The 21,561-nt window shown below is 47.2% G+C and overlaps 1 protein-coding gene across 1 annotated transcript in view; it reads left to right on the top strand.

The window, feature by feature from the left end:
* Window positions 1-3,870, top strand: part of WSCD1 (WSC domain containing 1) — an 18,258-nt gene extending 14,388 nt beyond the window's left edge. The window contains exons 6-8 of the mRNA XM_010136330.1: window positions 1,263-1,427; window positions 2,106-2,306; window positions 3,312-3,870. Of these exons, the coding sequence (XP_010134632.1) occupies window positions 1,263-1,427; window positions 2,106-2,306; window positions 3,312-3,664 (719 nt within the window). The 3' untranslated portion in view covers window positions 3,665-3,870. The remainder of the gene's footprint in view (window positions 1-1,262; window positions 1,428-2,105; window positions 2,307-3,311) is intronic.
* The last annotated feature ends 17,691 nt before the right edge of the window (window positions 3,871-21,561 follow it).

Raw genomic sequence — 21,561 nt, forward strand, 5'->3', positions numbered from 1 at the left:
TCCAGCCCCGCTGTGCCCGCGCCAGACCCACCACGGCAGGAAACGGCCCCCGCACCCCTTCTGCGGTGGGTAAAAGCCATCAAGGTTACAGCAGGCTTAGCTACAATGATTGGTGTCACCACACAAGCAGGAATTTGGGTAACAGCCCTTACCTAAACCCTACCGTTGTGCTCGTAAATATGCACTTTCCATTCTCTCATTAAGCAGCATGGCCTCCTCCAACCCTGGTAAAATATAATTATCTTACAGATGGAAAGAACAAGGCAGAGCCAGGAAGGGCGCAGCCTGAGCCATGTAGCACCCCAGGCAGCCGGGGACGAGGAGCTCATACTCTGGTTCCACTCTCGCTCATTAAATACACGCCCAGCCCCCATACTACGCAGCCCCCAAGGCAGCTCTGCAGACTCCAGTTTTGCTCTACCCATCTTCCTCTAAAATATTCACCTACATAGGTGTTTCAAAGTTGGAAATAAAGCAGAGAGCAAGGCTCCAAACCATTTAGGCGGCACTGGCAACTATCCATGCAATAATTTGCACCAAGTTCAGTGAAACTTCTCACAAGCTTAAAACTGAACAATTTAATGCTTTTCTGCATTCATGTTGGGCTTTTCAACCCGACATCCTTTGTTTCCCTCCACCTCCCAGTTCAGAGGTAGACTGCAGACACCAGCACATGAAAAGATCACACAGGAGGAACACTTGCTTTCAGGAAATTGCTAGTCCTTCCCCCATTCGTGTAGATCAGTAGTAGCAGAGATCAGGCTCCCCTGGACAGCGCTGGCGGTTTCCAGCCACAGCTTCTTCAAGAGGCTGCTGTGGGGAGGAGCGGCAGCAGAGAGGTTTCACTGACCACCAGCTCCTCTCAGGGGTTTCTCCTGTGTTACAAAACTTGCCGTTTCCCATTGCAATGCAACGTTCGGGTTTCAGCAAAGAGCCAACCTGCCAGGCAAGTAGCTGATAACAAACAGGCGTCGTGGAGCTTTTATCACAACTCGCTAGCCAGTACAATGGTTTGCTGCAGCTCTATCAAAAAAATGTTGCTGAACACAAAACCAGCAAGAATCTCTTTTGAGGATAATCTCTTCGGCCTCTTATGGCTGAATTAGTTTTGGGACATAGCCGACACTCACAACTGGACTCAAATTTATATCCTATATTCTTAAGAGGGAGAAGAAAGAAGCAATAAACCCTGTAATCAAGAGCTGTCAGTGGCATTATTAAAAGCCACAAGACTAACAATGAAATATCTTCTGTACTCGCAGACACCCGCTGCACAGACAGGAAATTCTTAACCACCAAATCCAAAGTGTTTGTAGCTTTGTCGAGCTTTCCTGGGGCTGGGAACACGTGGGCTCGCCATCTGATAGAGCACGCCACGGGATACTACACGGGAAGCTACTACTTCGATGGAGCCCTCTACAACAAAGGTACCGTATCCACGCAAAGCCCTTCTGAGGCACAAAGCTTTACTCGTGCTGGCATCCTTCTGCTTGGAGCCAGCAAAGGCTGTCGCTGTCAGCGCGTCTGGTAAAATTTAAACACGTGCTTGGAACGAGCGGTCTCACGTGGTGCAGAGAGCAGCAGGGGCTGCTCCAGCAGCGCGCTGAGCCTGACAGGCAGCTGCTCTCACAGACAACAGCCAGGCTCTCGATTGGCAAAATCTGCACATCACCTGCATTGCTGCTGCTGTGCACGTGGGCAGCTCCCATCTAAAAGATGGATCCAAAGGACCAGCTGAGAAAATAGTTGACTAAATCCTGAGGGTAAGACCCTTCAGTAGCACATGAAACACAAGGGTTAAATCTTTAAACATTACTAATTATTCTGGGAGGACAGTATCCTGAGGGGGCACGATATTTAGCAAGGTCTAACATTGGCCCTGTGAAAAACAGCCCTTCTGTAGCGAGGTGCTGACAAAGTCCTCCCCAGAAGGGGAGAGCCCAGCTCCCAGCCCATGCACCACGCAGCGGCTGGGCCTCCACCATGGGAACAATGGACTGGTACCTTCCAACGGTTTTACACCACTGCAGGGAATGATTTAGAGTGAGAAAAGACCCAGATATATAATCAAGTGAAAAAGCCAACAAAACTATCTTTCAAAACAGGTTTTAAGGGAGAAAAAGACCACTGGAGGAGTAGAAGGACCATCTGTGTGAAAACACATGAAAGCGGCAAGACGGAGATCGAGATGTTTGACTCGGCGATCCTGTTGATAAGGAACCCGTACAAGTCACTGATGGCAGAGTTCAACAGGAAATATGCCGGACACCTCGGCTACGCCGCTGACCGCACCTGGAAGAGCAAAGGTAACGCTGGGCTGGGCACAGCACGAAACCCATCTTCACAGCACACTGGGAAGGGGGAAAGACACTGGGACCCAAGCGGGCGCTGCAAACAACTCAAGTCCCACCACAGCACAGGTCAGCCCCAAAGGCACTTAGACCTGCGCTCTGGCAGCGGCTGTGGTCTTGCCATACCTGCAACACCATGGCGAGGAGGGCAGTGCTGCTGCCATCGCGCTGCTGGCAGAGAAAACACATCCCAGTACACCAGCCCTGTGCACAGCCCGTTTGCTGAGCTGCACGGGGGGAAAACAGTTTGCCCCTGCAGCATGTAATAGCCATGAAAAATCTAATTTAAGATTTGGAGAAGTCAATGGAGCACAACCTTTCCTGAAGGAGCTTTTACAGCGCTGCCCAGGTGCTGCTGCACTGCAGATAAATAAAGATACTAGCAGTAAGGAGTCTGGAGATGCAGTGTTCCTTGAACGCATGAAAAGATTTCACAATACGCCTGCCATGCCTCGTGCCTTGGACTGGCGAGCTGGGTGGTGTGACTGCAATGTCCCCACTGCATTCAGAGTGCAGCAGAGACGTAGCTTGCATTCCTCCTGCTGCGTGTTTTAGGCATTACGGCTGTGGCTTGGCAAAGCAGGCAGCGCAGGGCTGGGGGAAGTGTCCGCTGTCACAGCATGTTTCTTTCCCAAGTTCACGTATCACCTTCCATCAGTCACAACTCAAGACCTGTTCATCCAAAACCAGACAAAATAGCCCTTAGAAAAGGGGAAAGGTCTGGAGGGAATGGCTTTCCTGTGCTGCAGACTATAAATCGTTACATTTCAGCCACAAATGCTCTTTGTCCAGCCCAAAAGCTTTAGCTAGGACTATCTTGACCTTCAGAAAATTAAAATAGCGACCTCAGACCATCCCCTGCAACACCAGTCTTTTTGCCCAAGATAACGTTTGGAAAACTGCTGACAGGCAGCATGGCTAATGACACCGTCTCATTGTCCTGGTTTTCCGGTCTTCTAGAGTGGCCCGATTTCGTGAACAGCTATGCCTCTTGGTGGGCCTCCCACGTCCTGGACTGGCTGAAATATGGGAAGCGCCTGCTCGTCATCCACTATGAGGACCTGAAGCAGAGCCTCATCCCCAAGCTGAAGGAAATGGTGGAGTTCCTGAACATGACAGTGACAGAGGACCGACTGCTCTGTGTGGAGAACAACAGGGAGGGGAATTTCAAGCGGTCTGGTGCTAAGCAAAAGGATTTTGAGCCATTCACCCAGGAAATGAAAGATCTTATCAACAGATACATCCTGACAGTGGATGAAGCCCTGAGGGGAAGAAACTTCTCAGGGCTGCCCAGAGAGTATGTGCCAAGATGATAGCCTGGTAGCACTCTGCTGTGTTTAAAAATAAAATAATTTTTTCTTAAAAAAAGACAAACCACAAACAAGAGACCAGAGCTTTATAGTGGTTAAAGCAAAGCTGCTTGTGGAGTCTGCTGAGCAGCACAAATTCTCTCCACTCTTGGGTGTTCTTCAGGGCACTAAGTGCTCCAGAAGGCAAGCAATGAGGGATGGAAACTGGGTTATAAACTAAGGCAAAAGGCTCTTAGTGTCTACCTGCGTGTGCCCCTCCCCGCGCAAGTGACTCAGAACACCCCTGCTTCTGCGGTGGGCATCCTGCCTTCTCGGCCCCGCTGCCATCACAGACCTGCTGGGGATTTCACAGCAACTGTGCTGGAAACAGACGGACATAAAGGGGGAGTGAGGAGACAGTCTTAACACTGATCAACAATTTTCATCTGAGCATTTAAGAAAATTGGTTGCTTTCTTCTCAGTACAGCCCAGTAGCTGCCTTCTCCTGTTTGCTGGTCAGGTCTCTGGCCACAGCAGCGTCAGAGGTGCAGGGGGAGAAAAGCACCGGTGGGCGAAGGTGCCGGTGCTGGGTACAGAGGTGCTTGAAGACTGACCCCAGGCTTCTCCGCAGGAATGGCACAGCCCAGGCCACATGAGCTTCTCAGGGAGGTGGGTGGCAAGGGACCCGAGGAGACAACAAAAATTCAGTATGGCCAGAGGTGGAAATCCCTGGGTGCCACCAGTCCCAAATAGAGACCTGGCCCCAAGAGCTTGGGGGAGACCCCAGGCAGGTGGGAGAGGAGGGTCTGCTGCCCATGCTGGAGGCTCAGCATCCATGTGCCCAGAGAGTCACAGTGGGTCCAGGGAGAAGCCAGGGCCAAATGTCACCACACTCAGAGCACTTGGTGTAGAAGCAGCCATAGCTGGGCAGCGCTGACAAGAGCCCAGACCAGCTGGGGAGCAGGGGGAAGGCAGTGAGACCAGCCACGCTGGTGCCAGCACAGGCAGGATCCCACCTCCCCTCCCATCCCTGGGGGAGGACAGAGAGTCCAGCCTGAAAAACCTTAACCTACTTACTGCTGCTCTGCGGAGTACCCCCAGCAGCGATGGGGGTGTGATTTCTAACTCAGTGCGGTTCCCTGCGGACTGTCCATCCTGCGCTGGGCTGCAGTGCGGCTCGCCCCATGGTCCTGCCTGCGGGCTTAAACCCCACAGCCGAAGGGGCTGCCCTGCTGCGAGATGCTTTCATTCGTGTGAAATAAAGGATTCTTAAAAACTTCCGTGAAAATACTAGTTTTAATACAATAAAAAGTTTATATAAAGGGAGCTGGACTTCCTCTGCATGTGTATCATTAGTGCTTTACAAAAATAGAGGAAGTGGAGCACACTTTGGCCTCTGTCTGTCCCGGTTTGCACCCTGCATGAGGTTTGTCGTTGTGCTCAGCACCACCAGGCTGGCACAGGTCTCATGGACATACATCTAACGGTTAGGAACCCTCTCCAAACCGACAGCCTGAACACAGGTGTAGCTCACACTGCACTGGGTTTTTTCCCCCCCCAGCTTTTCCTTTTAGCCTAAGTAGCTGTTCTTAGTGCCTCCAGATGTGCTCACATTGATCATATCTGCTCTCATGCTCCATCTTCCAAGGGCAAATAATCCATGTTGCTTGAGCCCAGTATCCCAAGTCAGCAGTTCAGTGGCACTTGGAAGGACAGAGCTCTCTGCCACAGCTGACCTCAGCACTGCAGCAGGTTTGTGCAGCAGTCACCGACGTGCTGCACTGCTCAGCAAGGGCTTTGCACAGATATCATACCCATCCACGGAATAGGAAAATACACATTTCTTACAAAAACAGCATGCAAGTTTCACCTACTTCACCACCGGCTGCACGCACTCTCTGGTCAGAGGCACAGGAGGAAGAATGAACCACCTCGTGCAGCTAGTGCTGTTGGGGTCAGAGAGGAAAGCTTTTGTCTGTGTTCCTCTCCTGGAAGGCCACCTCCCTCTGACCACAGGGATTAAGACCCACAGGACTTGACTCAAGTCGCTGTATTTGTCTCATTTTCCCCAGAACTTGGTTTAGAGCTTGTTCATCCTTCCCAATCCCCATGGAGTTATCTCTAGAGAATACCCCAGAGTAAGATAACATTTTAGACTGCCCAGGTAAACCTCTCTGTGTATCTGAGCAGGTGAAGCAATGCTCAGAGCCCAAAACCTGCCACCGGGATTGAGAGGACTGCAGGCTCTGAAGCAGCAGATTCTTCTATCCAGTATAGGCTTTGAACCAAATTTTACTGGGACTCCTCTGCTTCAGACCAGGTCAGAGAGCAACATGAGCAACAGATCTTCTAAAATCAGCCAAATTATGTTGCATTAGGGACTGTCACGCAGTAGAAGCCTATTGGTGTATGTTAGGTTTTACTGAATTATTTCTGCTCCTGCATCCATTTTAATGAAACATTCGGGGCAGATGAAGACAACTACTAAAAAACCTCAAGCAATTTCCCTGCAGGGCAGGTTTTCCTACACTCAACAAGCTTTACGCTTATCACACTGAGCTTTAATTAACCAGGATGTTTTAGTCAAAAAAAAAAAAGCAGCTATCAAGCCATTAAAAGCCACGTTAATGTTCACTCCACATACCTTTTCATTCTTATTTTGCATGCAATAGTAACATATTAGAAATAGAAACAAGCATGCAATTCCCTCAAGCTTTTGGTTTTCTTCAGGAAGTTCAGGCTGTGATGAGTCACAAGCAGGCAACCAGAACAAAACAGAGATGTGACATTTGAAAAGAGGAGTTTAACACTTGGATTCTTCAAAGTGAACAACTGCTACAACAAATAAGTCGGAAACAAGATTCTGCATTAAATTGCATCTCTGTTCAGGTGATCCGACTGCTCTCCTGTTGACCAAAGAGCTCGATGCCAACCTCCAGGAACACCACCAAGGTCAACCAGCTTTTCTCTTGGTCAAGTTGCTCATGCTTTGCATTTCTCCTCTCCTTCCAGAATAGCCACTGCTGGGACTTACAGGACAAAACACCTGCAGACACCGCTTTGCAACCCGTGCAAGGTCCGTCATGTAAGGGAACACATTCCCTGGGTGCTCCAGTACCAGCAGCCGGGTCACTGAAGCCAGCACCCCCAAAGATGACAGGCAGTAACGATGCAGGCACACACAGTCCCTACGAACCAAGCTTACTACAGACACTCACTGTAACAGTGCAAAACCAAACCCAGTTTCACCAGCCTTGGCCTCAAGACAGGAACAGCAAGAGCCTCTCTCCCTGCCAAAGCTGAAGTGCTGGAAAACTTTTATATCCAGGTGGGGGACAACCTCTCTAGAGAGAGCCTGGGTCGGTATCTCAGAGATCTGCTTACTCCTCAAGTGAACTGGTGCTCTTCTATAGAGGAGAGAAAAAAGATTAAAAAAAAAAAGAAGGTAAACCTTACTAGGAACAGAGGACATAATAGGAGAGAGAACAGTTTTGCTCCCTGGAAACCAACTGCAAAATAAACCAACACTAAAAAAGCATGAACGTCATCACCAACCTTCAGTGCAATTCAGCCATTCGGCACTGCTTTATTAATTTTCCATTAAATTCATTTCTACTAAAACCTATTATTCACTGCTAAGACCAAGCTACCACTCTCCTACAGCAACATTAACCTCCATAAAATAATTAAAGGATGGATTATCAGCATGAGACCTTACGTGTCACCTCTCTGGAACCTAATGTGTCTTTCAATGGCCTCGAATATAATGAGATGTTCAAATATAGAAAGTTGAGTTACTGCTTTTCTCAGTTGTGACATTTATTCAGCCAGAAAGATCCAACTTCTCAACTGCATTACTTATAATTTACTTTTGACCCCGGTACTTGAGAGTAATCTTTAAGGACGCCATCCCTTTGAATCTCCTTTTTATATTAGCATTTAATTACTCCACGAAATTTCCAGATGAACAAATTATAATGGACTGTAAATCAGCTCTTCCCCTTTGAACCACAACGTCTCATAGGAAGGCATTTTTTAGCCTTCTTCATACTCAGGCCAGCAAACATAACAAATCTATCTCTCGGCATTTGTTCTCCTTCCTTACAGCACCTATTCATCTTCAATTAATGGTTCTCAGGTCAGAAGTTTCTCCTGTTGCAGCGTTCAGCCCACCACCCAAGCCCAGTTTCAACCTGAAGGCCTCCCAAGTGCCACCACAACACTATTTTTCTTACAGATACAGCAACTCGCGTGTGTGTCCAGGAAAATGCAGGAAACACATCAGACAGTGTATCATTTCCGCACATGGGGCACGGTCACCGCTAACGGAGGCAGAGTTCTGACCAAGCTATCTGCGAGAGGAGCAGCGAGAAGGATGGCTGCCCTTAGTCACATGAAACGGCGCTCCCATAAATGAAAAGACATACGATTAAAGTGCATTATTAAAATGAAATGTTTTATGCAATAGTTAGGATGGTGTGATAGGCCCAAAGATTTTTAAATGAAATCAATTCTAATTAACGCTCTCTCATTTCATCAAGCCAGTCTCTCTCCTATGTTTGGAGCCTGCTCGTGCCCTCCCTGCCCAGGGGAGGGTGGTCCACAGCCACCATTTTGTCTCCTGCCCACACCCTGGAGACACCAGGCAGGATTTTTCTGAGGTTCAAGGCTCAGCAAAGCCTCGGCTAGGGCTCCTTCAGGTCCTGCCCCAGCGCAGTGATTGCCCACGCGGTTATCACTGCTGCCCTTCAGCGGTGCCAAACGGGAGGCACTGAGGTTTGGGACAGGAGACGCTATGTAACTGCATGCTCTTAACAAGTACCTAAAAGAACCACCATTTTCTCGTGTGGCCCACAGTGGGGAGATCTTTCAAGGTCAGTTCTGCCTCAATGAGGTGGGTGGGTCAGAAGAAATGCCGCGTAGCTGGAGCAGTTCCTGCAGATACACGCTGACTGGATTACAAGCAATTATCATAAAACCACTGCAGAGGCAGAACAAACGATCACAGCCTTTGGTTTCCCAAGATATGTCGAAAGTCTGCATTAACCTATAATGCTTCTAAAATAAAGCACTTAGCACTGCCTTAGCAAAATTATACAGCTCATTTCGTGGAAGAAAATTCATGTCACAATGGGTAAAAAATACAGATAGGGAAATGATTTAAAGGAAACACCTTGCTAATGACAAGAACATTTCTTTGACGAGTAGGGTTGTAAAGGAGCGGTCTGAAGGGAAACTGCATCCTTCATGAAGCATCAAATATGCTGGAAAATAAACCAAATCTTCCATGCTGACTTTCCCTATTAAAATGATGTTCTGGAAAATTGTTGAACGCATGCAAGTACGTGCACATGTGAGTGCACCGACAGTCGGTCCCACATCCTTGCGAAGGGACCAAAGGCTTGCCCCTGCCTCGAGTGCTCTGGAGCGTGCAGGGCTGGGACCCCCACCCGTGCCCCCAGCCAGGGGAATGGGGCACCGCTCAGGCAGCTCACCGAGCACCACCGTCACGGAGGACAGAGGGACGGGTGCGTTTCAGTCACTGCCCTCTGATGGAGTACTTTTTGTTAAAAGACTGTGCAGAACATTTGTTTTCTTAGAAATTGTATTTCTTTCGCAGTCACTCATTTAAATGGATGCCACTGCGCCTGGTTTATGCCTGTCTTCATTCCAGCAGAGACTAAATTAAGCTTTGAAGTTTAGTGAGAAATCCCAAAGGCATAAGACTTCAATGCTATTTCCTGAGTCCTGGGGAATTCAAGAAAGGGGGAGAGCAAAAGAAAAGAAACTACTCTTCTCTTTTATTGTTTTCTACAGCTTGATCCTGAAATGACTGACTTTGAAAATAACCTTAGCGCCTAACACTATGCATTATTCATATATACTAAAACATGTAAATACAGTTTTCAAAGGTTAAAATAAAACTCCTTTCCTATACAGGTTACAATTATTTCATATTTTGACACAGCAACTTACATCATTAATATTAAACAGTGGATAGGGGGAAAAAGTGACCTAAAATGAGCACGTACTTTTCTCCTCAGTATGGAACACCTACACCTTGCTCAGAAAACTGACAGACTACAAATGTGCATAAGGTTTTCTAAAAAGGAAGGAAGAATTAAGCATTTTAATTTTGCATAAGACTGTGTAGCTGCCAGTTTGCCATTGACTAAGTATGTTCTCTGTCAAAATGTCTACTCGCAAGGATTCTCCTGGCATAGTAATAGTTTTAGGGGATCAAGTAGTAGTATTATTTCAGTTTTCAGGAATAATAATGACAATTTAGTCCCAATTAAAAGATAAATTAAGCATATTTGATTACTACAACAATAAATAGGATGCCTGGAGTGTACCTTGTATATATGAGCCTGGACTAATTTAAGCCTGTCTCCTCCTATGCTGCAGAACTTGCGTACAACCACATACACAGAAAGACCTTGTATAAATCCGAATAAAATAAAAACTGCAGAAGTAGGCTGAGTAACCCACAAAAGAGAGCGAGAGAAGAGGCCTCACCTTTTGACAGGCCCTCTCAAACAGGCGTGTCATTTAGTCATCCTTTCAAGGCCATCGCGCTCCTCCAAGACCAGACCAGAGCAGAGCACGCAAGCACTCTGCAAAGCGCCACCCAGCTCAGCCAGACCACGGGAGAGCCACCCTGCTTTCTGGAGGCTCTACCCAGTACAGAGAGCTTGGCGTCAGGGAACAGTAACTGATAGAACGATAGCCATAGCGTATTTTGATTCCACCTAGGGTATTACATATATTATTCCAGGAAAAGAAAAAAACATACGGATTGGAGACAGACCATTACATTACTTGTTCTATAGCACATTTGCTATTGAGAAGGTCAGCCTGGTATAAATTGGAAAAAATTGTCTTTCCTATTTGAGGCACTGGGAAAGTTAAAGGATGAAATTCACTTTTAAACCAAATGGCAGCACCAGCCCTTTCATTTTCCAGTCTGCTAAGGTCAATTTTGAATGTTTAAATTGAGCTGTATTAGTGCAGAAAGCCAGTCCCTTTGCAAGACGGAGTTTCTCCCACGCATTGGGATTCTCAGCACAACAGAGAACACCTCAGCTGCAGGAAGGATTTCAACAACAGTTCAAATTATCTGTGTCTACTGCTTTAGGGAGGAGGTGGAGAAACACCACCACAACTGGAGTTTAGTCTGTACACTTCATATTTACAAGTAATACACCTCCTGAAAGGAAGGGGCAGGAGAGGTGTGAGGTGATTGCACATCTAGTCTCCTTCCCCAGCCTCTGTGTTTAAGGGAGTCGGATGTACAGGGCTCACTTGACCTTCTCAGGGCAGCCTCTGCCTATTGCTTCACCTTGAGGCTGCCAGGACTTGAGTCTCACAGCACCCTCCTGCATCACCCACACGGTACGGGCAGGATGGCCAGGCCAGCCCACCTTGCCCTACATGGATTTCCTTAGCCCCATGTCAGCTCCCCTCCGTGCAGCCCCTTCGCCATGAAGCCACAGGTCCCTGTTGTGACTGACGCAGCAGGAAACACCTTGGAGCATTAGCAGTGCGACAGGCACAGGAGGAGCCTTCTGCGAAGGTACTCAAGTGTAATCACCTCAGCTAGAACAGTTTACTGTGAGATTACATTAAAATTAAGCATGACTAATTTTCAAGCTCCCGTATGAAAGTTAACAGGGATATTCTAACCCATTTTGTCTACAGCAGCTTGGTTCTCACCTGGCTGTCTCCAGCACACGTACCAAAAAAGCACTTAAAACACACAAAAGAGGCAGTGGCAGCTTGCTGTAAAAACCTCCATGGTCTCCAAGGGCGAATACGTATAAAAGTGCCGAGTGGGGAGTCCACATTTTCTGCTGTACACAAGCAAGCCAGGAGGAAGAGAAGAACAAAGCAGTAATGACAGGCTGCACAACTTGCTGAGTCCCTAAAGATCCTGAATAGATGCGGATGGAGCAACTCCCGATGCTAAACAGCTTTATAGTGGGGGAAAAAGTTATTAAAATTCCATGGTAACTAAAATAAATTGCATCCTCGATGAGATTGTAACAGACAAACAAAAAGCAAAACTCATCAGGGTAAATTAGCCTCTTCATACCTTGAGACACCAACTAAAAACTATTCTAAACCCAAAACACCTCTGCAAATCCCGTGTTCTTTGGGCAATGTCAAAGATACCATTTCAACCACCAGTCATGATTAAATTCCTCATTGAAGGATGAAACGGGCCTGAGCTTTACGCCTGCATTCATTTCTTCTAATGTTCATTCAGAAAGGAGAGAGACGAGAACTTCTGCCTTTGACAGACGTGAACAGGATTAATCCTAATTGCCAGGGACAGAAATCCTGTTAGGCTACCCAGTCCAGCAATCCGAGAGCACAGGATATTCCCCGGGGCTCCTCGGTTATTGTCTAGCGCTTTGTTTAGCCTGCCTTGGAGGTTTGTGTTGATGCCCATAACTAGTAGCTAAGCACCTCTCAAGTTAATTACACGGCTAAGACAGATCAATAATTCCATGGATTCTCCAGTTCAGGTGCGCTCAGGGAGTGGCGAGGCACCACACATCAGATGCTGACAAGAGCATCCTGCGTCCCCTTCCGGCTCCGTCAAACACTGCTTGTGGAAAAAGGCTGTGTTCCGAGTCCCTGAAGTAACAAAACGGACTCGGGGTGGGGGGAAGCAACTGACAAAGCAGCATCCATTGCAAAAGGTTTGTTTTAGTTCAAACTACATTACCTTTACATTTTCAGTTTATGGTTGGTTGTTTTTAAGCCACTGAAGGTGAAGTAACATCCTTTCTGGGCCTGTTTTCTTCCTCAGAATAACTACATTCATCCACACACAAACTGTCCTTTCATCTCTCATTTAAAGTGGCAGCAATATGAGAGACTGAAGAGGGTAAACGGACTGAAATTTCAAATTTCTTCTGGGACAGAAAACAGCATCATCTGCTTATATCTACAGCAGCATTAAAATTCAGTTCTGAGATTTTTTTAAGCATAGAGGTTTATCATGAAGGCTTCTACAACCTCCCCGTGTACAGTAGACACAACAGAATTCTTTTCAATGTATTTTCTGCATTATTTAACCAATGATTGTTAATGATGGTTTATTCGCTATTGCTGTAAATATGTGGCAAGTCATAATTAGAACAAAAGACACAAATCACGTGCTGACGTTCTCTGGAGTTGAGCAAGAAAGATTCCTGGTTTATCGGACAACCACAACCCGACACTAGTGCATGTTTCAAGTTAGAAAAACTAAAATACTTCATTTCATCACACCCTGCGAGATACAGGCTAAGCGTAAATACAGCAAAGTTGGAACTGCCAAAGCATTAGCATATATGCAAAATGCCTTTAATCAGAACCACGCAGAGAGGAACTTTCAAAACAACTTGTTTCTACAGAATTTTATGAAAGCTGATATTGCTATTTGTAGTCAACTAACTCCCAAAAATAAAACCAGGCCTGCATCAACAGCGAGGAGAAACAAAAGTTACGTGGCATTAGAACATAAAATTCTGGTCAGTCCTGCCAATTTTATCTGTATTAGGAGCACAGTAAAACTTAAAACAAAAAAAAGAGCAGAATGAAAAATGAGAATGGCTTTTATTTAACTAATCTAAGATTTAATTAAAATAAAGATTTGCTGTCAGTTGTGAGCATCAAAAAAACCACACAACATTATTCTAATAATGGCTGATTACATTATTTTTCTGCTAGGATGCAATATTGATTGGAAATCCTTGGGATGGAACAAATTGAATATTTGAGCAAATTTAACAACTGTTTACTTACAAACAGACACTTATTGTTTAATTTGAAATGAGTCTATAGGCAAGTTCTAGATGCTGGCAAAGGGTGCCCAGCACGCCGCCGCGTCTCAGTGGTTAGACCCAGGGTGAGTGAACCCTGGGCAGTTTTTTACTGTGCAAAGGTGCGGCTTGGTCCGACCCTTCCCAACACACACCATCAAACCCGTGCTCTGCCGAGTGGTGTTTGAGTCAATTATTCAGCCCCGTGGAGCCAAGCGTGCTGCAAAGCAGGGCTGGCACCCCGGCAGGGCATCACCACACTCCTCACCAGGTTGCCCTTGGGACGCTCTCCCCAAGGCCTCTTCCCCTCTGCAGCACCCAGCAGCTGAGCCCAGAGACTGAAGCAGACGCAGACCTCACCGTTTGCTTGCAACGCCACCTCCAGAGCCACGTATCTAACAAAAGATTCACAAACAGTTCGCTGCTCACAACTGCTGATCCACTGAGAACTGCAATGATGCTGAGCCAGTATCAAAGACACATACAGCAATAATGACAATACCCAGAGATTAGTTATCCTCCATTTGTGGTTAGTGAATCCACTGCATCTTGGACTTAAATTTCTAGATTCCATAGCTACAACTTAATCGGTGCCGAGGTCTCAGGGCTATAAGCTTTTGATTATCCTAATTCAATAAACCACTTTTCAACCAGCTTGCAGGAAAAGAAAAAAAAAAAATCACACATAGCAAAAGGAAAAAATTCCACTTGCTTCTTGGCGTGCGACATGAAACGTTTCAGTCCTGACCCTAGAGAACTGTCCTTTGCCACAACAGCACGGTTTGGTCTACATGTCCGCTTTGATCAGTATGACTAGCACAGAACAGCCTTCCTGCTTCCAGCGGGGCTGCCTCCAGGTCTCAAAACAGTCAGTGCACATATTTAAATTAGAAACAATAGCACACACACACTCTATAAATAATTTTCAGTGTGTCAGCAACATGCGGAAAGCTCAGGAGGCAGCTGAAGCCTCTGATAGTGCCCATGTGCAAACCATTCTTGGTTTCCTAGGTTTTAATTTCTGCATTATTTATGCTGAATTAAAATTTGCTAATATTACCAGAAAAAAGTCTGATTGCAGACTTTTAAATTACATGAGTAGCTCATGGTAGAAGGGGGTGGAAATGAATAGAACAATATGACAAAATACCAGACTGGTCTTTTCTACCTGAGCTACACAAAAAATACACATTCTGCTTCAGAATAAAAGGAGTGACCACTTTTTGACCCAAAGCGATCAAAAAAAAAAAAACTTTCTCCCGATTTCAAGCTAGCTGTTTGAGCTGCACACCCCAGCAGCACCGGCGCGCTGCTCTGAAGCAGGGGCAATTAGAGGAAAGGCTTTGAGAAGAGACAGTGGAAGGGTGCCACAGCACCCACTTTCAAGTCCTGGAAGAAAACATTAACACGATCACAGTCACAAAGCTCAAATTTCCTTTTGTATCTGCCACAGCCAGGTTTACAAAGAGCAGGTCTGGTGCATCACCGAGTATCTGGTCTTCTAGGAAGTCAAGAAACAAGAGCAAGCAGGTTTTCAGCAGTAATTTGTCTCAGTGCAGGCTTTAAACCCTCCATTTATCTCTGTCGTTGCCAACATTTAGCTTAATCTGTTGCTCTGTCTCTCTTTACTGCTAAGGATCCCAGAAGGATAAGGAACTGATATACATGAAGAACTGAGTTTCAATTAATACAGGCTCTTGCTAATTTTTCCAACACATAACTAAAACATCTTAACTCTATTTTCTCATTGCTGAAGCCTCCAGAGAGAATGCTTCTCCATATTTATTTTTTCTGCAAGTCGGTATTTATCACCCACCGAGGCTGCATCAATGCCATGAAGGTTTGCAAGCAACGCCTCTATCTTCCACCTCCCCAGAAGTAAACATTTCAATTAAGATGAGAAGCAATTTAAATATTAGCATGGGGTTTCCAAACAGATTTAAGTAATGCCCCAGCTGCACAGTGCTTTGTTCTTGTTTGGTTCATCATTTTTTCCAACACAACACCATTAACAGGACTAATACCAAGACACACGTGAGAAGCACTGGTTTTTCTGTGGAAACATTATCCGTGGCATGTTTAAACAGAGCCAATGTATGCGTTTGTACGTAAAGATAGGACGAGACAATGATGCCAGAGCACCTCCTGGGGAATGGGTGTGCAGGAGGGACCCCTCTGCTTCCCCAAAGCCAGCGACACTGAGCTCATCAACACTGTCAGCAAGGACCAGCCTCCTGCCAGCTCAGTGGCTACAGTTCATAGCGAAGAAGTTATCTGACACAGCACGTCCCCCACAAGAGCAGAATTTCTAAGCGCTAATTACATTTTGACAAAGGTTTGTTATGGTGCCCTAGTGAATCTGAGGATCTGCTGAGAGCTCTCCCGGAGCTGAGCACCACAAAATTGAGAACGTTTTACTTACAGAGTCAAGCAGAGACCTGACAGACCCTCAAGAGCCAGCAGTCCTGTGGTTGTTCAGCATTTCCCTCTTCATCAGCAGTTTTCTTCACCAAAGGGCCCACTCTGTCCCAGTCTAGGCACGCAGAGCTTCAGGACTCAGCAAAAACACCGATATGAGCCCCTGCCCACCAATGGGCACAAACCAGCAGCTGCCACAGCAGTGTTCTCACACCACACGAAGTCCACCAACAGCAGGGAAACGACCTGCTTGGCTGCAAGCAGGATCCCTGCTCCACTGGGCACAGGAGCTGGACCTCTGAACCACCCCCAGGCCCCATCATCTCCTTCCACCCCACCAACGCTGCCCTCCCAGCAGGAGGAGCTGCCCCAGCTGTGAAGAGCTCTGGTCTCGTTCTCCCCTCCAAAAGACAGCTGGTGTGCCAGCAGGCAGGGGAGGCTTTTCTGAGCCTTCTGAGGGGGAGAAAGGGCAATGCCTTCTCTCTACAGTGATGGAGAGAAGACAGGAGCGGCAACTTTTTGGCATGGTGTTACTAAGAATAACTTGCTGATGCTGTGTTTCATTAAGGCTGGGCAGCCCTTTACAGAAGGGTCTAACACCAAGCTTGGTCCTGAGGCGTGTAAGCCGCAGGGCTGAAGGTAAATCTGCGGCCATAGGGAGCTGCCCCAACAAAGCACAGCAACCCACTGTCTGCGAGGGCTCCAGCAGAAACCACCCCACTACCATCAGCGTAGGGGTGATTCCAAGGTGTCTCGTGGTGGTTGTAGCTCAAGCACTTCCATCACTGTTTCACTGTCTCGACTTACCTCCACAGCCATGATGGGTCCTGCCGCATCTCCTGATGCCCAAGGGATGAGGCGTGTCTGGGGTACCACGGGGAAGGGGCCCGGAGCTGTTGGAGTCTGTGGCAGGGAGAGAGGGAGGAACGGCTCCATGCTGGTGTAGGACCTCGCCATAACCATGCTGACCTGGGGACTGAACCCAGAATACAACCCTCAGTTCCAGCCTGTTTTTAACAGCAATGTAAACAGAACAGAGCCCAGCCTCAGGGAAAAAAATGTACCAATTTAGTTAATTAGGCCAAGCAGAGCTTTCTCATATTGCCTCATTTTCTCCCAAATTAAAAACAGCCTTTTGAATTTTTTTTGTCGCCAAACAATGTTTTCTTTCTAAGAAGTCAGTCTAGAAATAACTGCACTGTTATCCGACAAGCTTGAAGATAAGGGGCCGTTCAGTCTCTTTTGGGCATTGGTACTCACTTTGCTCTTCTCCTTTATGCTACTAATTCATTAATCCCCTATATGCGCACTCCATTCAGTTCCCTTTCCTGCTGGTTTCTGCATAAAGTAGCACTTTTTATCTTCTGAGTGCCTGTTTATTGACTAAAATAAAGAAATCGAGACTGTAGACAAAAGGCCACATTTGTCCTTTTCAGCTTCAAAAATAATGATGTTTCTTTCCATCTTGATGCCATAATTCACATAGTTGAGAAAGCCACTTTAAATAAATAATATTTTTCCTCTGTGAAATCTTTATTTTTACACCTCTTAATTTTTATGTCAATCTGAAAAGGGGTATGAATTATTCTCCACATCAGTTAGCAGTTTTAGGACAACCTGATATTATCTTTTGGTAAGAACTGGGACCAAGACCCGTCCAGGTGCTGCTGCAGGGAGGGCTGGCTCCATCAGCAGCTGCCAGCACGTGCTGTACCTGGGGGAGGAGGGGTTCTCTCCTGATAAAAATCAGGACATTTATATCCCTTCACTTTCCTGCTAAGTATCAACACGGAAGCCCATGGACTGTTCACAGCGTGCAAGTTACACGCGCATGTAAAGCTTGGTAATGAAAAGCAGCCTGCGGAAGTGCCCGTTATTCCCTCTCTGTACAGAGCTTAGTCTTGGGGTAATACTGCCAGGAGCCCTCCTGTCAACACCTGAGTTAAATAACTTAACAAAAGCCATAAATGGTTTTTAAAAGTCATGAGCGTGTCTCCAGCAATCGATAAGACAAGCTCATTGTAACCATGGAAAGACTCCAGATGCAGGAGATGATCAGGCTGGATTCCTCACACGTGCACTTTGAGCATCCTGCAGTCTGAAAAAGGCTTTGGGAAGAAGCCAGACGCTTACCGAGGGTGTTTCCAGTCGAGGGTAACACGAAGGTGCCAGGTGCTCCACATTCACTGAGGTACGGGGAAGGGTGCAACCAACCACCACTAAAGGTAAAGGGCGCATGTGGAAATACATTTGAAGAATACTCCTGAGAAAAAACCTTCCAGCTTTGAGGGCTGCAGGAGACACTAATGGAACTAAACCAACCTAATGAACGGCCATTAAGAGGCAACATCCAAGAAGCAATGACACAGCCTGACCTTCCTGGCACCAGAAATAGTCTCTTTGGTTTCTTCTGAATTTGATTTGAAACTAAAAGCCCATTGTTAGCTCCCCTTCAGCTTCTATAGACTTTTTGTTCTCCCAATTCTGCATCTGGCCATTTTAAACCTTACTTGGCTTTCACCTTACATCCTAGTGCCACTTGCACAATGAATCCTAACAGCAACTTCTGCAAAGGAACAGTTTGAGACAGGAGTTGAAAGACTGCACAGCCTGGGTTGGAGTCTTGCCCTGCAAGTCTACAGGCAAGACGGACAAAACCTTCTCCGGGATGCTACGCTTTTAAAGGATGCCACACAGCCTGGGATCACTGGGGTCACTGGCTTCAAACCGCCCCCCCACTGGCTTGTGAGTATCTGCCTGGCAGCAAGATGCTACAGGATGAGTCCAGGAGCAACCAGAGGTGCTGGGATTCTGCAAAGCAGGAAAAAAGTGCCAGCCGGCCTGGCACTGCACAGCTGGGATTTGGCAAGCTGGCAGGGATTTAGAAAGCCAGGCCCTGAGCTTCACAATCCCTGAAATAAGGGCAGTCTTTACACTACCACAGAAGGTTTCATGAACAACCCTGACTGCTCTGTGGACACTGGATGCTCCACACCCAGTCCCTGGGACTGTGGGGCTGCCATTGCTCCCTTCTTTCCCATTTTTCTCCCCCTTTGGCAGTGCTGCCAGGAGCTTGGCTCCCACCAGCTGGGCACCCACAAAGGGCACCACAGGGGATAGATGACCAGGCGAAACAGCGAGAGGCCACTGCCCTGCATGGCCTTTGAGGACACCAGCCTGCAGGGGCTCTGGTCTCTGCATGGAGCAGAGGACCAATTGCTGCTCCAAAGCAGGGGCTGGGTCATGGGATGCACCCCATGCTGCCCACACCCATCCTCACCTGCCACGGCTCTGCCTGCAGCTCGCATGGAGAAACTTGTGCCAAATTGCCGGTGACAGTCACCGTGAGTGCCAGAGACAAGCAGCCGTTGAAGCGCTCAGCCAGCCTTAGACTCCCAGCCCCAGCCAGCACGAAGGGAGAGGGGTGCAGTGGAGGGGAATCCCATATTCCATCCCAAGCAAGGTGACATCGCTTTGGCAGCACTTCACTTTCACTGCAAGGAGAGCTGTCGCCTCCATGACACACCAGGGATCCCTGAAGGAGCCGACAGCATTAGGTCTTAATCAAAAGTCTCTGCAGGCCAAAAAGATTATTTTTTTCTTAAATCTGTCTCTAGGAGTGAATCTCACAAACCACAGTATGGTGTCACCTAGTAGGGAAGCAAATTACACAGGAACTTTCTTAACCCTTGAACTGGGACTATTTGTTTTGGGTCTCCACACTTTAATTGTACTTCTACTTTAGGGACTTCGTTGCAAAAGGAAGTGAAAGGGAAGGGGGAAGGAGCAGCAATCCTGCTCCATCGCCTCAGGAAGGAGGAGTCCCCCTCGTAGTGCAGGGAGGGCTGTTGTCCACACACATTCACACCCACCAGTAAAGACAAAAGTGTCAAGCATGTTAAAAGAGAAAACTTCTGCTCCATTTCTGTCGGGAAGATGAGTAAGCCTGCACCACAGAGCCCTCAAAGACCCTTTTTCCACGAGACTCCTCCTGTCACCCAGGCTTGGTTTGAATCCAAACCTCAGAAGGGACAGCAGAGCACCCCTTTGCCTCGGGACATGACTGAAAAAATGCATATTTGAAGTACCAGTAAATGGTGCTTAAAGAAACCAGCTTTTCAAGAAGAAGCATGCCAATAAGCTTTGAGAGCTTTTGTTGCTTTCAAGACCAGGTAAAAAGCATCTCATTCTCTGCTCCCAGCCCCACTGAATTCACATGATTTTTGCCGTAAAGGTATCTGGCTCAGGAGTCAGTCATCCTGCTGTTCTAGTGCTGTCAAGGCCCATTTCTTGAGCTGGTAAAAGTTAGCATCATTCCGTCGCTTTCAAACAGATTTCTTTCGGTTTATCAAGTGCTGAGGATCATCTCCCTCAGCCATTTCAGGGTAATAAAAAGGTTGTTTAAAAATCCCATTATGACTGATAAACAGTCCATGCAAGGAAACGTTAAAAAAGATTCCTAAGTGAAAGCTGTAAGTCTGAAGAGATGCCTCAATGATATTTTTCTATTGCTATTTGTGCAATAAAACAGACGAGGAAGTCATAAGCGACTTGGGTTTGGATACACAAAAGGGCAAATAGAGGGGGAAGTGCTGCACTGAAGCAGCATAGATGTCAGAAGATGTTCATGATAATGAGATTAGCAAGAGAAACGCAGTATCACAGCCATTACAGTCACTGCCTCTCCCAGGAGGGTCAAGCAGAAGGAAGTGGAGGCCCTACGTCAGCTCGATGTGAAACAGAAGTGAGAATTAAAAAGGCTGTGTGTGCCTGCTGTCACACATAAGGAGGAACACAGACCAAGTAAGCATGGAAATGACACGTGTTCATGCACACTGCCCAATATCCCGTCCGCAGCCACCACAGCAGTTAGACCCAACCGTCAGTCACCGACCAGAGGGGCAGATGGTACGTTTCATTTTGCAAGGATTAACGTATTGGCAGCGGGCGAGGTTCAAAGATGCTGGTTTCCCTGAGCTTTAGGGAAACATTCAGAAGCAGCAACACGTTCAGCTATTCAGGAGGGAGAATCTGTAACCACCTTGAAGAAGGAAGATCAGTAAATTGTGCTGGTTTAATACACAGCACAGCCAAGGTCACCCTCACATTTGTGTTTTGGCCAGTGACGGCAGTGAGGTCTTGGCGCCTGAAACTGAAGCAGCTCAGCATCATCAGCTCAACAGGGACAAGCTGGGCTTTTACAAGCAACAAAAACCCCACCAACCCTCACCAAAGGAGGCGAACAACTATTGCAATGCTTTGTGCTGAGTGTGAGCCTGGAGGATGAGTGATGGAGGTGGAGAGGCAGCATTTATTACAAAGCTCCACAGAGCTGTGGGTGTCAGCACCCTCCACACAGCCCAAGCTGGCCAAGGTGATCCCAGGACATGCTAATTCAAAGGCTCTCAAGGGGTCTTACGGTCCAGAGGCAAACAATATTCTCCACTGGCCATGGCCAAATGCCTCGTCCCCAGCCAAGTTCCCAGTTAATCGGGATCAGCCACGGATTTGGCAGAAGCTCACTGATTTCTGGGAACCGTCTTGTGCACCACGCCAGAGGGGCCAAGAACATCCCCACTAAGCCACTAACCCGCTTTGGCCAGACAAGGTCAGTCTGAACAGCACAGACGAGTGTCCCCTGTGCTCCTGCCTGTCCCTTCTGTCCCGCCGGCCGCGTCCCCAGTCCCG

Source organism: Buceros rhinoceros, unplaced genomic scaffold (assembly GCF_000710305.1).
Source record: "Buceros rhinoceros silvestris isolate BGI_N320 unplaced genomic scaffold, ASM71030v1 scaffold10525, whole genome shotgun sequence".
Lineage (NCBI taxonomy): Eukaryota > Metazoa > Chordata > Aves > Bucerotiformes > Bucerotidae > Buceros > Buceros rhinoceros.